The 16,932-nt window shown below is 39.7% G+C and overlaps 1 protein-coding gene across 1 annotated transcript in view; it reads right to left on the minus strand.

The window, feature by feature from the left end:
* The window catches only part of LOC142013664 (versican core protein-like), a 151,736-nt gene that overhangs the window by 34,363 nt on the left and 100,441 nt on the right, over positions 1–16,932 (minus strand). Inside the window, exons 8-10 of the mRNA XM_074995367.1 lie at positions 10,931–16,390; positions 9,377–9,490; positions 7,215–7,328 (exon numbers count right to left, since the gene is read on the minus strand). Coding sequence (XP_074851468.1) covers positions 7,215–7,328; positions 9,377–9,490; positions 10,931–16,390 — 5,688 coding nt within the window. The remainder of the gene's footprint in view (positions 1–7,214; positions 7,329–9,376; positions 9,491–10,930; positions 16,391–16,932) is intronic.

Consider the following 16,932-nt stretch of genomic DNA (forward strand, 5'->3'; position numbering starts at 1 on the left):
CCAAACACACGAACATGCTCCCACTGATGCCTCTGCCAGAAGGCACAGAGCCAAGCTTACACCACCACGGGCCCCTTTAAATCATAGGGTCCTGGGGCAATTGTCCCCTTTTTCCTCTTTCCCTCATTGGTGGGGCTGGCACTTGCATAAGCAGAATTTCAGGGCATGCTGACCAGATCACTGCAACACCCTGAATGGATGCAGAGGCAGTGCATGGCTAACACAGTCAATTTTATGTGTACCTATCACTATGTAATCCTCATAGGACAAAACCTATATGGATGGGCCATCCCAATCCAAAGGCTGTCCACCAGAGATGCCATCTAAATCGTGTGTGAAGGGGAAGTGAAGCTTGGACACAAGGGAGACTGAGTTTAGAATAGTAAGTAAGGTCTTGAACTTTCACCAATGCGAGAATCATAGAACACTAGAACTGGAAGGGACCTCAAGAGGTCATCAAGTCCCATCCCCTGAACTCACAGCAGGACCAAGCACCATCTAGATCATCCCTGTCAGATATTTATCTATCCTGGTCTTAAATATCTCCAGTGATGGAGAGGCTACAACCACCCTAGGCAATTTATTCCAGTGCTTAACCGCCCTGACAGAAAATTTTTCTTAATGTCCAACCTAAACCTCGCTTGCTTCAATTTAAGCCCATTGCTTCTTGCCCTGTACCACTGTTTCAAACTCCTTCCCTTTAGCCTGAGCAGCTGTTATTAACCTTCAATAAAAGTGCAATTGTCAATTGTTTACCAGTCTCAAAAGATAATCAGGGAATGTTCTTCCCAGAAAACTAAGGCTTTGCCTGCAATAGGATTTCAGCCACCAGTATGACTGTGCTGACGCAGATGTCTAACGGCAGCACGAGCATTTCAAACCAGGATAGACGGCACTCTGCTGCATGGCTCTAAGTCCTGCCTGTACTAGAAGCCTGGGCTGGGGCAGCTAAGCAGGCACTGAAATCCCACTGGAGTTAAAACCTTAATGACACCATTTGGCAATAAGAAGTGCAAACCAACCCAGTCAAAATACAATGAGATATGTGCAGCCTGATCCATTACTGCATTTCCCAGGGTTGAATCAGTCTCTTTTTCTATTGCCAATGTGCATGCTTCCCACTGACACTCCAGTAAGAGACACAGACGTGCATTAGCATGCATATGGCTATATAATGGCTTATACCTTTATTGCACATAGGAGTTGAGCTGCAACTATGGCAGTACATTGCCAATCTGATCAGTGTCCACTAGTGAACAATTTAAGTGGCAGGACTTACGCCAGCCTACACTGCATGCACAGACTTTATTTTCTGGAACATAATCACAGCTTTGGGTAAGGAGATCTCAAAATGTGTTGGAAAAACTGAAACACCGCTTGCTATGTTTATAGTACGTTAAAAGTTGCCTTGCTTCCCCAACGGTTTATTATAATTTAGAGATTTGTTTTCAGAGATGTTTGCCAGGAGTATCCTTCTCCTGACAGCCCTTCAAACACCACCTACATTATATGGGCAGGTAGAGTTTTCTCAACAGCAGCAGTAGGCTACTGCCAGACTCTGCCATGTCATCTGAACAAATTCCGTAAGAGGCTTAAGAAACCAAAGGCTGAAGCTCAGATCCTACAATGTAAAGTGACTGTTGCTCAGCTGTGAACTTTCTCAAAGTTTCTGGACCATCCCCGTTCAATCTCCCCTGGGACTGACAGTTCAAAGGGGCCCAGAGCTCTGGTCACCTTCATGGCTGAAGCTCCAGGCTCCTCTGAAATGCAGCAGAGTGCTATGCACTGCTCCACTGGGGGCCCAAGGGGGGGGACCTCAGCTCTGAATGCCCCAAGCCTCCCTCCTTCTGCTCTTGGCCCTGCCACTTCCAGAGACAGAGAACCAGGCCCACCTCCTACTTTGCCTTGGGGGTCCACAGTGCTTGTTGACACCTCTTCTCCAGACTCAGGTAATGAATGAAAGTCAAAGTCCTATTAGCCCAAACACGTCAAAATGGAACTAATTCTCTAGGAGATATTCAAGGCTCCTCTCAGCTGTGAGATACAAGCTAGAAAGTGCCTGTTTCCATGAGAATCTTTGCAGTAAACCTTTCTGCACCTTTTTGCTTTCCAAAGGTATTACAACGGGGAGAAAACAGTGAGTCAGCTGAGGAAACAGTAATCACAAACATTTGGACAAGGACCTCAATTTTGAAAAGCAGTGTTGCTGATAATGAAGAAAACATTTGTTTTACTTTGGGAACTTGGAAGGAAAAAAAGAAATCTTGTTGTATTACCCCAATGAGGGATGTCTCCTACAAACACATATGTGCCATTTTGGCACTCTGTGAGCACAGCTGCATTTAGTAAACAGGCTAAGCTATGTGAGCATCTGCAGAGCTTCAGCACTATGGAAGTCAAACTTCGCTTTAAGTTTAAAAAAAATGCATCACCTTCAGAGCAGGTGGATCACAATCAGACTAAAGAGAGGGAGAGAGATGAAACAAAAGGAAACTTGATCCAGAGCAGGCAAAGGTAGGAGAAGAACAAATAGCAATTCCGTTTTTCCTGCTAGACACTCCAGTACTATATTCTAGAAGGTAATGACCAAATTGTAGCCCTTCTTAGCCACTACAGGTTGAACCTCTTATCTAGCAACCCTTGGGATCTGAACAGTGCTGGACGAGAGAATTTTCTGGATGATGGGAGATCGATATATTCTAGCACATTAGCAATACTCCCACTGCTCACTGGGCTCTTAGAAGACATTTAGGGGCAAATCACAGCTAAATAACAGCACAGAACACTGGGAGCTGTAAACTTGGGCCTGTAAACTAACTTTAGGAGAGCCCAGGAAACTTGGCCACACCCATGAGAAGTGTCACCGGCTAACTAAAATCATGCTGGATTATGCATGTTTCTGGATGTGAGAGTTACAGATTAGAGAGGTTCAACTTGTGTGTGTGTGTGTATTTTAGATATACACACACACTATTTGGGTTATAGGATAGTAGCTATCAATTGATAGACCAATAGTTACTATCCTATAAACTATTTGGTTATAGTTTATACATATATATATATATATATATATATACACACACACACACACACAAAGAGAGAGAGAGAGAGAGAGAGAGACTATCCTATAACCCAAATAGTCCGACTGATAGAAATGGGGATATTTGTAGAGTCAGGTATTTCTTAGCCTGAGTAAGGAGAGTCTAATATTGAGAAATCATCATCATGGACTACACTGTGATGCACTGACTTACATTACATATTAATTTATCCTATGACTAGTCCCACTAATTTTTGGGGAGGTGTTTCTCATTGTGAAGGAAGATTATCATACTATAGCCCGATGAAACAGAGGACTTTATATGTTACGAATGAAAGATCCCAAAGTCATGAGCTCGTTTGTCTAAACACACACAATGGTTTCCCACCTACTTTATACTGTGATTTCTGTGGTGTTACTGCCAACTCATACAGCAGGTGTGTGAGTTTGGAGTCACTACCTCTGTCTACAGTCCCATTCACTGCCTATGAAAACATTTTGTGGATATTTTGCATTGAAAAGTTACAAACCAGAAACTATCTGCACAGGTACTTTAAACAGATATAGCTGTATTTTGAGAAGTTGGGCATTATGGGTAAAAAATCCTAAATAAGGGACAGAAATAGATATTATTAACTGAGAGCAGTTGTATTTAACTGCACCAGTAATTTAATCTGAATTGGAAACAATATTGTCTCTCTTGAATGACTTTTTGAGTTTCTAGAAAGAATGGATGCTTTATGTTTTGCTTGACAACTTTATCTTGCAGTATTCAAGAAGTTCTTGTCCCAGATTCTCCATTGAACTATGTTTCCATTTGTAGAGCCCAAGGAAGGTGGCAATCAGGGAGATAGTTATACTCACTGGTTCTCAGGATGGGTCTATTCTGCCCTAGGCCTCAGCATAAGTGAGTGTCCTCTGGAGGCTGCTCACCCTTCACCAGCTGGCAAAGATCCCTGAAGGTCTAGATATATCATCTCTCTCTAAACCTGACACATGCACTGGTGGTGCTACAGAACTGCCACTCAGCAAGAGAAACTCAATGCCTCCTAGAACTCTCCAGTTTGCCAAGAAATTCATTTGTGAGTAAGTGGGGGCAGGAACAGACTATACCAGACAAGAGTTTTCTTGCTCTGGGGGAATTATAAGCTGGCCATATCTGTCTGCTTTCTGATCTCTGTCTTCCTTTGTCTCTTACCTTAAAACATGATTTTGAGAACTAATGTGAAACTGTGCACTCATTTTCTATTACCTACAGTGAGATTGTGAATGCTCAGCACATCTGACTAAAGGCCCCTTAATCTTTATTTTGCAAGCACAAAGAAATGAATAGGATATATTGCAAATGAAAATAATAAAATAATATGCAAGTAATGAAACATAACGTTTGCATGCTCACCTACACCCTTCCTGAAGCACTGAGGTGGTATGTTCTGTCATTCTAGCTGTAATTTCAACGTAGCAAAGTTAGGGCTGATGCCATGAAATAAAGTCTGCTTGCCAGACAACTGTGTCTGAATTGCCAACACAGTTTTATTTTGTCTGGAGAAATGGAAATTTGGCACTGAACACATTCCCAGGTCCCAAACCACTGCAGGACTTTAAGTGGAGGAAATTTAAATTCCAAAGCTGAATGTGAAGAGGTCTGTTTCTCATTGACAAACTAGGAAGTGTTCCCATTAACCACCTAAAATGTATTCTCAGGTTGGTCATAAAATGCAAATTAAAGCTACCATGATGCTGAAGGCCATTCAGTACGATAGATTTGCTGGGGGAAAAAAGAGATCATTTATTCCTTCTGTTATAAAAACATTGTCAACTTCTAGTCTCAGAGAACAAATTCAGAAGGCCTTTCAAACAGTGGAATATGCCAGACTACTGAAAAGTTGAATTATGATGAGAGTTGGAGCCAGTCATGCTTTAGAGGTTTCAACTGTAATGAGCAAGTCCCTTTAGGCTCGCTTGGAAAAAAACTTGTGCACTGCATTTCACCCAATAGGCTCAGGATGAAAGGTAAGCCTGAAACTGCCAGCATTTATGCAACTATATGTAGAGATCTACTTGGCTAATCTGTGACTGGAACCAGTCAGTGACAGAAAAAGAGGAAGACAAATATTTTTGTTAGCCTGGGAAAAAAGCATACCTTTAAGGACTATTTCTTTTTCTCTTGGAAATTTCCCCACTAATTCTAACATTGGGCCATATTTTGCCTCTCCGATTGTGTGAATAGCCCCTCTAAACTCAGTGGGGCTTCCTCTGTAATAAGGTATTGGAACATGTAAGAGTAGTGGAATATGGCCTGTTTCTCCTGAGTTCACCAGGAGAGCTTCTCACAGCTGTTGTCGTCTTCAGCAGACCTTTCCCTTTTTCTAAACAACCACAGCATACCTCAGCCTGAGGAAGCTGGGAGTGCAGATACCAAGGTGAGAGGCAGTCTCATGTAACTGGTGAAGGTATTTTGATTTTCAGCTGTCCATGTTATAAACTGGGAGTCCCATGTCTTTCAGATTGCGGGCCACCTTGTGAAGAATATTCCGTTACAGATCGAGTGGCCTCCCACTCAGAATGCCACCCTTCACTGCAGCAACTTGAGTGCTTAGTTACATGATAAAGTAACATCAGGCCACAGATGAAGATTAAAATACACTTACTCTAATAAAGTTACTGCGGTTCTTTGGATATGCCCCCCGCCCCATTTTGTACTTACATCATCTGTTTCCTCTCTGTGAGATTAGCACCTAACATTTCTTACTATGAAAAGAATGCTTCAGTGCTTTGGTCTCCTTGTTATACTCTTGGGCTAAATTTATAGTTTGTTTCTGCTGTGCATTTGTCACCCTTCTCACGCTGGTTTTGCTTGAAAATTTGGTCATGGGTGAAATGACTATATAGTAAGGAAACACTCGACAATGTTGAAAAAGTCATGTACAACCTACAGAGATGTGCTGCAGGATTTCTTTGGTTCAGCTGGATAGGAGAACCTCCAGAATTCCTAAAAGAAACTTGGAACAGGCTAGCCAGTGCTTGAAAATGGACACAAGTCACTTTATCTTTGAAGATGTTTACAACATTGTTCTGTCCCACTGAACCCACTTCTCCTCTCGATCCACCTATTCATTCATTTTGCCCACAAACACAGCAAGTTTCTTCTATCCTGCCTCCTGAACAAGGAATATTCTCCTAATTACTCCAAAAGGGGCTACACCAGAAATGGATAGAGTTAAACAGTGGAGCCAGGATCAGCAATGAAGGTGGCAGTATGCTGCCTCTTTGAAAGCACTGGAGTAACTTATGAGTTTTTGGGCATACTGGAGAGCCTAGGAGCATTCAGCTCCTCTGAGGCTGTATCTAAACTAGCCCTGAACTTTGAAGGGGGCATGGTAATTAGGGTGTTGGGAGATTACTAATGAAGTACTGTGGTGCATATGTAGCACTTCAGAAGGCTAAATCTCCCCCGCAGCAACTTCATAGTGTGAAACTTCGAAGCGCCAGCTTGCGTGTAGCCGTGGGTGAGCCACGGGTACTTCGAAGTGCCCACGCTCCTTCAAAGTTGCCACAGGGGAGATTTAACCTAATGAACTGCTGCATATACACCACAGCACTTCATTAGTAATCTCCCAACACCCTAATTAACATGCCCTCTTCGAAGTTTGGGGCTAGTCTAGACAAAGCCTAAGTGAGGGAGACTTCCGTAGCCCCACCAATGCAGCAATACAGCCCTTAGGAAACCACAAGGAGAGCAGATTTTGGGTACTACAGAAGGAGCAGCCAAACTACATAAAGTCAGCACATTACAGTTTCGTTTTAGACAGATGGAGTTTCGGAGTAATTAGACGAGCATGCCCTGAGGAGGCTAAAACTGGATTCCAAAAGGTGATCATACAACATTTACATTAGCAGAACCTAAAGAGTGACTGAAATGACCTTCTAGCTGGATATGACAATGATCATAAGCAAACGGGAAAGAAAATGAAGAATCAAGAAATACAAGGGAGAATTTACAAAAACAAACATGCCCATAAAAATGGCCTATTCCTGATATTTTTGCTTAGATAAAACACAACTAAAGCGAATGGCAGTTTTGCCTGCTTGATATCTACATAGAGGGCCCTGGCTACTCAAAAACTGAATAAAAAGAAAAAGAAAAGAAAAAAAAGTTTTATTAATGTCTTACCTTGTTCACAGAGAGCACCTACATAGCTTGGCAGGCAGAGACAAGTAAATGTATTGAGACCATCAATACATGTGGCTCCATTCCTGCAAGGATTGGACTGGCATTCATCAATATCTATGTACAAATGTGGAAAGAGTATTTAGAATACATTCGCCTCACTAAAGGGAAACCCTTATTTAGAACAATTCCACTCACAAAAGATAAAGCATTGCAAATGAGACTGCATTACAGCCTTTTTTCCATAAGAAAATTAAGAATCCTTCATTCAAAATAACCTCAGAAAACTGGTAGCTGGTGAACAACAATTTCACATTTACATGCGTTTGAATCCTGCTGTATGACTCCTGAGTTAACTTTTATACAGTAAGCACTTTCATATCATCTGACACTCTCAATAACTGGCATTTAACCATAAGTAAATTTTAGTTGCATTTTCAATAGGTAAAGTCTAGTGAAAGTAAATACAAATAAATATACCAAATACAGTATAAGTTTACACTGTACAATACTACTGTTGTTAGTAAATAAAGAACTCTGCATACCTTTTTTGTTTGTTTCATAAACCTTGTTTTTCTTTAGTTTTATGCATTGCTAGGTACACCTCTCTATTATCCAGAATATTTGAATGTCTGGCAAGCTCCTTTTCCAGGGGCTGCCGAATATGAAAGAGTTTACTGTAATATATATCTTTATTTCCCAGCTGACACTCCCTGTGTACCCCTGAAGAAGATACATTGTGCTGTATATAGATGATTTCTTCAGCTGGTTAATTATATCTGTGATGAGTACAATCTTCTCTAGAATGTGACCAAAGTATACAAGTCTTATCTCACAAGTAAACAGCGCTTCTAGTTTGATTGTAAAACTACAGGCATTAGCATTTTATTGTACTGTTTATCCATTCCTTTCACGTCATGCTTCCTGCATAATCAGGACAAAGCTTCTTGAAGGCATTCTCACTGTTTATTATTAAGTGTCTTGATTAATGATAAACTTCATAGATAGAGTAGATTTAGGATACTAAGGGAAACAAAAGAATAGTCTCTTCTAATCAATATTAGCCTATGGAATTAAAATACTCATACATCTCCAATTCCTATCTGTATAGTAGTGTCTCCTGACTTTGTGGAAGAAAGAAGAATTTGTGAATTTGAGACTGTGAAAGTGATCTGTGAGACAAACTGTGAGAGTGATCTGTGAGACAAGTCTGTGTATGAAAATTGAACCTACGACTAATTTTTAAAGGAAATTTATGCTGGCACAGCTAATGCGTAAACTTTCACTCATATGTCATACATGAAATATTTTGTTCAGATCTGACTTGCTGATAACCTTTGAATATCATAATATAAAAAAGGTCATTTTTATTAGAAAACAGTACTTAAGGCATAGTTTCACACCCTCTTAAATCAGTCCTAGGCTAAATAAGCTCACTGTCTGAAAGATCACACATCCACATGACTTAAGTTTGAAAGTGTGCATTTAAATGCTAAGAAACTGTTAGTTCCACCAGTTTATTGCTTGCTGGTTAAATAAATGTGGGGTTTTTTTGTTTTGGTTTTTTTTTTTAGTTACTAAATTGGACACACTTTGAAAATTACTTTCTACAAGGTGTGTGTGTATGTGTGTGTGTGTGTGTGTGTTTTGGGGCCAGGAGTGGGGTAGCAGGGGCTGGAAAAGAGGGGGAGGTGTTTCTTTCTCAGGACTGGTCTACACTAGGCAACAAAGTCGATCCCAGTTATGCATTCTAGCTATGCTACTGGCATAGCTAGAATCAACGTATCAGAATCAACTTTCTACCCTAGTGTGGATTGGGGCTTTTTGGGCTCGTGCCAACATCCCTTACTCCACACGACAGCATGAAGTACCAGGGTCGATGGCCAAGCCCAGAGAGATTGATTTTGTCATGTCTTCATGCACATGTTAAAATCAAACTCCAAAAGATGGATCATGGAGTGTCAAATGCACAGTAATTATAGACATATCCTCAGCATCTCTCTCCCTGGGATAGATCCAGTTACAGAATCCTTCAGAGCCTCTGAATCTGTCAGTGTAATTAATATATAGTTCCTTTCCCAAATCTTGTATATGAAACATTGTTATTCTAGTCAATCTGTAGACAATCCAGTACAAGAAAAGTTTTTGGACTGACATCATCTTACCCAATTCACACTGCTCGCCACTGAAACCTGGCATACATGTGCAGATGTAGGAAGAGCTACGTGGATAACAGGTACCCCCATGAAGGCAGGGATTACTTTTGCAGGGATCTTGGCCTGTTTTTGAGTTAAAGAAAGAAACATTGCTTCATTATCCACAATAAACAGTTAGTTGATGGTTCTTTCAAGGGAGAAGGATATTTTCTTATTTTTGCTTTGATGCGTAACTGCAATTAGAGATTAAACCATCAAAAAAGCTCCATACTACCTGGACGAGTCATTTTCAATCATCATAATTTTCATCCTTCCCAATAACACTATATTTATGACACAGAACAACAACTCATTTTCAGAGATGTTTTATGTTTTTTGAATGACCCTTTGTCCTACTTCTGGCAACTGAAATGTTCTATTAAGGATTTAGTTAGCATGACACGGCAATTAATTATAGCCAAAATCAGTTAAATATGTGCACAGTAGATGAAAATGTATTCTTTTGAACAGGGTTAGTTTATATGGAATGATTGGGTACCCAGAACATGCATCTTTTTAGCATACTGACCTGTTGCTGTCATTCTGGATTGTCATACTTAACCACTTATTGCCCAGCCACTCTTATTTCTTTGCAAGTATCTTTTGCTAATTAATGTTATTTCCTCAAATCATACCCCCAATAGTTTTTCTTTAAACTATACTTTTAGAAAAATAAACTTTCTCGCTATTATATGAGACTAAGCCAAAATATTTAGATAACAAACTTACCTGCCAAGAAATCTCCAACATACACTGAAGCCATCAGGTTAATATTTTTTCTTGTAAAGTTCTACTAATCTTTATTTGCACTCAGTTCAAAATTAAACATATGTGCATGATATAGATAACTATGAAAAATCACTGACACACATGTACACACAAAAGGTAATCACTCTTCATATCACCTGTGTTACTTGCCAGTTGAGTTTTTTTAAAAACTTCAGATTTCAGCTGGTCTTGGGATTAATCTTGTAATTTTAAAAAAAAAACTTTTATTATGGATAAGCTTGTCTGCGATTACTTGAAGTGTTCAATGAGTTTGTTCTCCAAATCGATTGGAATATTCCATGAAAGTCACTAGAGTTATAGAATAACTGTACACTGCAAATGTCATGCTCATGCAACAACATTCATCAGATAAATTACCTCTACATATTGATTAGGAACCTGTGCTATGATCAAAGTCCTTTTCTTCTATAATTGCCTCTCATCACCTCAGATGCAACCTAAACCCACTGATGCAAATGGAAGGTCGCTTATGATTTAGTGAGCTTTGCATCAACCTTAGTTCTATTTGAACTTGTACACAGTATCCTTCACCGTTGCATTGCCTTCAGTATCATGTAATGTTCTTAAGCATACAATCTTCATTGTCTTCCAAATGCAGTTTGATCATCATATCACATACAAAAGCGGGCTTGCTAAAACCTAGTATTTTAGTATAAAAATAAAGTCTTCAAGAGAAAAGCAAAGAACAATTTACATGTTTACAGATAACAAAGCAAGTTCAAAAGTGGACCTTACCTGGTATCTGTACTGCTGTGCCTTCAACTGAACCTTCAACATTGCCGATCAGGAAATCTGATCCATTTGTAACTTCCGGAAGGAAAAATGATGTTACATGTTCAGTCGTGTTAAGATCCTCAGTGCTTATTGTTATCTGTTTAGTGTTATCCAGAATATTTTCAGGGGCTGTAATTTTTGTTTTAATGTCAGAGGAAATTGTTGTGGCCTCCTTCTGTACTACTACAGCTGTTTGTGTTTCCAGGCTTATATCCAGAGATGGTGAAGATGAAGATAATGTTGAAACAGTTGTCTGGCCAGATTCAAGTACTCCAGCTGCTATGCTTTCTTGAGAAACTGAAGCTGGTGTGGCATATAGCCTTGGCAAAGCTCCATCACTACTGCTTTCATCTGCTTGATTGGGATCTTTTACTTTCTCTGCAGAGGTTCCATCTTCAGCTGGGGTAACTTCTGGGATCTGTGTTTCTATTGTTTCGCCAGATTGTATAAAAGCTGTTGGTATGACATATTTTGATAGAGAATCTTCAGAAATAGTTGCTAGTTCCTCTGCAGTCAATTCTATTGTGGAAGTTTCTTCCTCTTTTATTCTGTCTGTTATCTGTCCACTAAATTCAGGAGTACTTTCAACATCTGTGCTTTCTGATTCTAGTTCAGGAGAAGAGTCTAGAGGAGACTCAGTTTTAGCAGACAGCACTTCGGTGGGAGGTTTGTAAGTTGCTGTAACATCAGAACTAACTTCTTTGAAAGTTTCTCTTGAGGTTTGATTGGATTTATCTGAATCAGTTGATGGCAAAGTACTTGGAATGACAGCGTGTTCTGATACTTCATTAACCAGGAGAACAGTTACTGGAGATTTTGGCTTTTGAGTTACAGAAAAAAGTTTTGTTGGATGAGTTCCTTCAGATTCTGCTGATGTGGTTTTTGTTTCTGTGTAAACTGGATGATGTTTTACTTCACTTGTTTTAGGTGACACTGTTAAGCTGTGGGATATAAGTTGTGGGGTAGTAATACTTACATCAGACATGTTTGTTGTCAAAGCCTGCTCTGTCTCAGTAGCTAAGTCTGGTGTATAGGAAGCAAACAAAGGCTTCCCCTCATCAAGCTCTTCTTGTCCCATTCCTGAATACCCCGAGGTAGAGACTATTTCACTTTGATCTGCTATTGCTTGGTTGTCTGTCAAAGTAGTTGATTCAGACTTGCCATGCATTTTATTTTTTGGTATCACATGTTTAGTTTCAAATGGAGATTCTTTGGCCTCTTCACTGATTCGGGGGGGCACATGAGGGCTGGCCATTGATGATACTGTTGGCAGCACAATACCTAGTTCAGGAAGTTCATCAAAGATGGGTGTTTCTGTTGTGAACTGGATGACATCCCCTGAACCAAAATCCTTGTCATCTGATCTGGGTCTGCTCTCATCTGTTACTGAGGCACTAATTATTGACTTACTGGAAATAGTAATAGAAAGATTATCACCAGCTCCATATGATTTCTCTTCAGCTACAGAAGGATTAGATGTTAAATCAGACTCCTTCACTTCAAGTTTCATGCTGTCATTATTGCCATATGTCAAATGAATCTCTGTATCTGGAGTTGTCTGCACAGTTAGTATATCCTCATGCACTGGTTTAGAATGATCCACATCTATGATTGTTGTTTCATCTGATGTGATTCCTAGTCGTACTTCAATTAGTGTGATCTCATTAAAAGTAGAAACGTTCCCTGTAGCATTTCTGAAGTTATCAAACTTTGGGAGGATTTTATTTTCTATCCTTGTATCATTTATTAAACTCTCACCTGTAAACGTCTTTGGTTGAACACTAGTTGGGCTTGGTACAATCTCTTTTTCTTCTGTATAGGTAGAAAATAATACTGACACAGTTTGTGATCCATTAAATGTGCTCTCTGTGTTCAGTGTTTCAGAATAGTTTCCCTCCTGAACATGAGAAGCAACTGTTGCTTCGAGCTTTTGCAAATGGGTGTCCACCCAGCCAGATCCTTCTCCAGAACTTTCAAACAGTGGCATCGGAGGCATTTTTGTTGTTGATGTTGCAAGCATTTCCTTTGTTTCAAGAGGAGGCATTCCATTAAAGAATACAGAGGCAGTAGCTATATTTTCATTAGTCATCAGTTGTGAAGTTTTCTCTTGAGTAACAACTTGATCAGTAGTAGCTGGTGCTTCATATATTTCATTTTCTTCTACCCAATGAAAAGTTTCTTGTTTGTGAGAGTCTTCAGTGATGAAAAAAGAATGGGATGGCTCTTTTGTGATAGTTTCTTTAATACTGAAGCTCCTAGGACTCTCTTCAGGTAAAGCAAAAGTTGTAGTAACCATTTTCTCTGTTGTTTCTGAAATTGCCTCTGTTATAGCACTGAACATTTTGAGTTCACTAGAATTCTTGTTTGATTCAATCTGACCACTTTCAAATTCTGTGTCAGTGGATAGTTTTGGTCCTACCTTTTCAGAATGAAATGCTTCAGGACTTAAAGTACTTGTGATTTCTTTTATAGTCACCAAATGTAGTGGCACTACTGATGGGACACTAATCAATTCATCCCCTGATCCTTGTCCTGAGAAAAATGAATCACCACTGATCTCTTCATTAATTTGCTTGTCACCCTTGGGAGTCAGAGGTGATCTGTGAATATCTTCTGTAGGGAAACTGTTTTGTACCAAGTCTTTCTTTGTAAATGTACTGGTAGAGCTTATATCTTTGCTTTCAGGTTTTATGGACTCAGTTACTAGAGTAGTATCATTAAATAAAAATATTTTTTCAATAAATTCAATGTCAGGAATTATCTCAAATTTCTTCTCTTCTGAATACGGACTCACTGTGGGAGCAACAGCTGAAATTTCAAGTTGCTCTAAGGTAGATTCTGTGCTATTTGTTGTTATTTTAGAGGGTTCCCCTGCATTTTGCGAAGTCTCTAGAGACAGAGACTGCTCAGAACGTGTATCTTCTTCCAAAGGAAGATTTATAGCAAAAGTTCTTGTTTCTAATTCTGTAGGCATTTGTTCTTCCACCTTTACTTCAGGGATGACTTTTCTTGCAATTCCAGTTCTAACCGTGGTGACTTCACCTTTGGTGCTTATGACTAAATTTGCAGGCTCCATAGCAAAGAAATCAGCTACAGATGAGGTACTGATAATTTCTCTTTCATCTTCTGCTGGTTGTGTTTCTGGTCTTCCAATTGTTGAATATGGTGAAGCTGTTTTTGTAAAAGACTCAATGACAGAATCCACTTCTCCAGAACCCTGATCAATCAATGGGAAATTAGTACCAATTACTTTTTCTGTAGGAACATGCGGAACTGTTACTGTGGTTCTGCTCTCATCACTTGAGTCTGCTCCAGAGCCTGCCTCCATAAACAGAATTTTCTCTGCAGAGATGGTTGGCGAGCTGCCTTTTCTACTTCTGCTTTCACTTTCTGTAGGTTCAGTGACCTCTATATTGTTGACAGCATGTGTTACAATGGAATCAGGAGAAGTGCTTTTAACTATAGATTCCACAGAAGATGTGACCCTGGACCTTTCTAAATATGTAGTTTGCTCTTCTGGAGTGGCCATCTCTTTTCTAGATTGAGGAAAACGTGCTTCTGTTTCATGTGTTTGTTCTCCGGGTTTACCTGTACTAACAATGTCCTTGGATATCTGCCTTCCTAATCCAGATTCCTTAGCTGCGCCATCTGATTCAGTACTGAATACTGATTTTGTTGCTTCAACAGTTGTTGTGTATTCCACAGATGAAGCATTTATGCTGTAGACGTCACTTTCCCGCTTTTTCGTTTGTGTCTCAATGTCCCCAATCACAGACCCCAAGAGAACTTCAGTAATGGTGGGAGAGTCAGTGACAACATCTGTTACTCCAGAACCTTCCTCAAAAAATGGGGCATCAGTACTTACCACTCTTCTTGTGACAGCCCCTGAAATTATGTCTCCAATGGTTTTCCTAACGTGTGTTGGTTCTTCCCCAGATCCTTCCTCTATGAAAATGTTTTTCTCTGTGGGGAAAGGAGCAGCCGTAATCTCTTTGCTTTCATGCCCTGTGGCATCTGTCACTTGTATTGTTTTGCTGAGAGTGGTGGATTCCCGATCTACAACTCCACTTCTGTTACTAGAACTTTCCTGTCCATCACTGAATACTAATTTTCCTACCTCAACAGTAGATAAATGTTCCTTAGTTGAAGAAACAGTGCTCTGTGCTTCTTTTTCATCTTCTTTCATTGCCATTTCTGTTCCAAGAGCACTTCTAGCTCCTTTTTCAGTAACCAACCTAGTAACAGAGGTGGTGGTAGCAGTTTCTTCAGAACTTTGGCCAAAAACAAAAGCAGTAGTGCTCATTTCTTTATGCAAAGAAATGTCAGGTAGTGAAACAGTGGCAGTAATTTCTGTTGTCATCAGTTTGCCAGACCCTAAGAAAGTTTCTTGTTCTGAAATATTTTCAGTCTCTGTCACTATAGCTGAAGTTTTAGTAACATCCTCCTCTTCTACATCTCCAGAGCCTTCTGGCATTATAAACGAAGTAGGACTTGGCACAGATTTCAGTATATGACTTCTTGTTGTTGTTTCTAGAAGAGTTTTCAGTGGAGGAAGTCTATCAGGCTTAGTAGTTGACTCATAATCATCTCTTAGAACAGAGGTTTCTTTTTCTGACATATGGTCTTTTATGCCTATTCCTACCGTAGCTGTATCAAACACTGGACTAGGAGCAGAAGCTGCTACAGAACTTTTTACAGCATGTTCTTTTATTGTCAGTTTCGTAGTTTCTGAAAAGATGGCACCTGGGGACTCAGGGTCAATGGCAGCATCTCCAGAAGATTCTATAGTCATCAGAGGTAAGATTTTGGAGTCTTTACTGGAGCTTTGATGATACTGAATTCCATGATGTTTTAATGACTCTGAAGTTTCTGATGGCAATTGTCCATCTGTAGATGTTACCACAGATTTATCTGTAGTGGAAACTTCCAATTCACTACTTAAAACAGGTTCCAACACTGCCACATCTACTGTAGGTTGTTCTGTAACTTCAAATGCCCCTATTATTTCTCTAGAGAAACTTGGTTGCATTGTACCAGAGGCCTCATTTTCAGATATTATGGTGTTAGTTTCATTGATGTTTGAAAATTGGACATTTTTGGAACGTGTAACACTTTCAATTTGGTCACTTCTTGCTTCTTCAGCTTTTGTGTCTTTGGGTGCAGTGGTCACCTGTTGTTTTCCATTAATGAACTGCAGTGCTGGAGGAGGTGTAACATCAGTAGTATTTTCACAATCTTCATCTTCTTCTTCCGACTCAAAATAGGGAAATAAAGGTTCCATTATTAGGTACTCAGAAGAATCTTGATCAGGGACTGAGGTACAAGGTTCAGCCTGTGGTGAGTCTGGATCTACAGGGGGTTCAGGCATTGCATGTGGATGTACCTCATGATCAAATAGATCCAATAATCCATTCAATGGTTCTGCAAAAAGAAAGAGCTTTTCACAATCCTTAAATAACAAATGGGGTAATGTATTATATTCGCCAGAGGCAGGACAAAGAACCTATCATAGCAAAAATAAATGCATTTCAAATTAAATATAGTATGTTATTTTATCAGCACCATAAATTAAATATAACCCATTTTTAAAATCTGCACATTTGCTTTACCAGTTCTATTGTTTTTATACACAGACCTCACCAAATTTTAAATACCCTGGATTATATTAAAACAAGTCACAGAAATAGCCTTGTGCTGATTTTTCCTTCAGTAGAGTCACGCTATATTATTCAGATGAAAAGGGGACAGAAAAAAATCAGTTTTTAGAGAAAAAGCTATCAGTGTTGCCCAATAGCAACGACTGACTTATACCCTTGTACTCCAGCTGAAGCACAGGTCACCTACAAGTCTCCTCCATTTCACTCTGTCTCGAGACAAAATTTCTAGCTGACCCCAGGAGAACTCCAGTTGCTGTCTTTCAATATCAAGTAGATCTTCTCCACATTACCTCTCTTTGAGGTAAA

Source organism: Carettochelys insculpta, chromosome 5 (assembly GCF_033958435.1).
Source record: "Carettochelys insculpta isolate YL-2023 chromosome 5, ASM3395843v1, whole genome shotgun sequence".
NCBI lineage: Eukaryota > Metazoa > Chordata > Testudines > Carettochelyidae > Carettochelys > Carettochelys insculpta.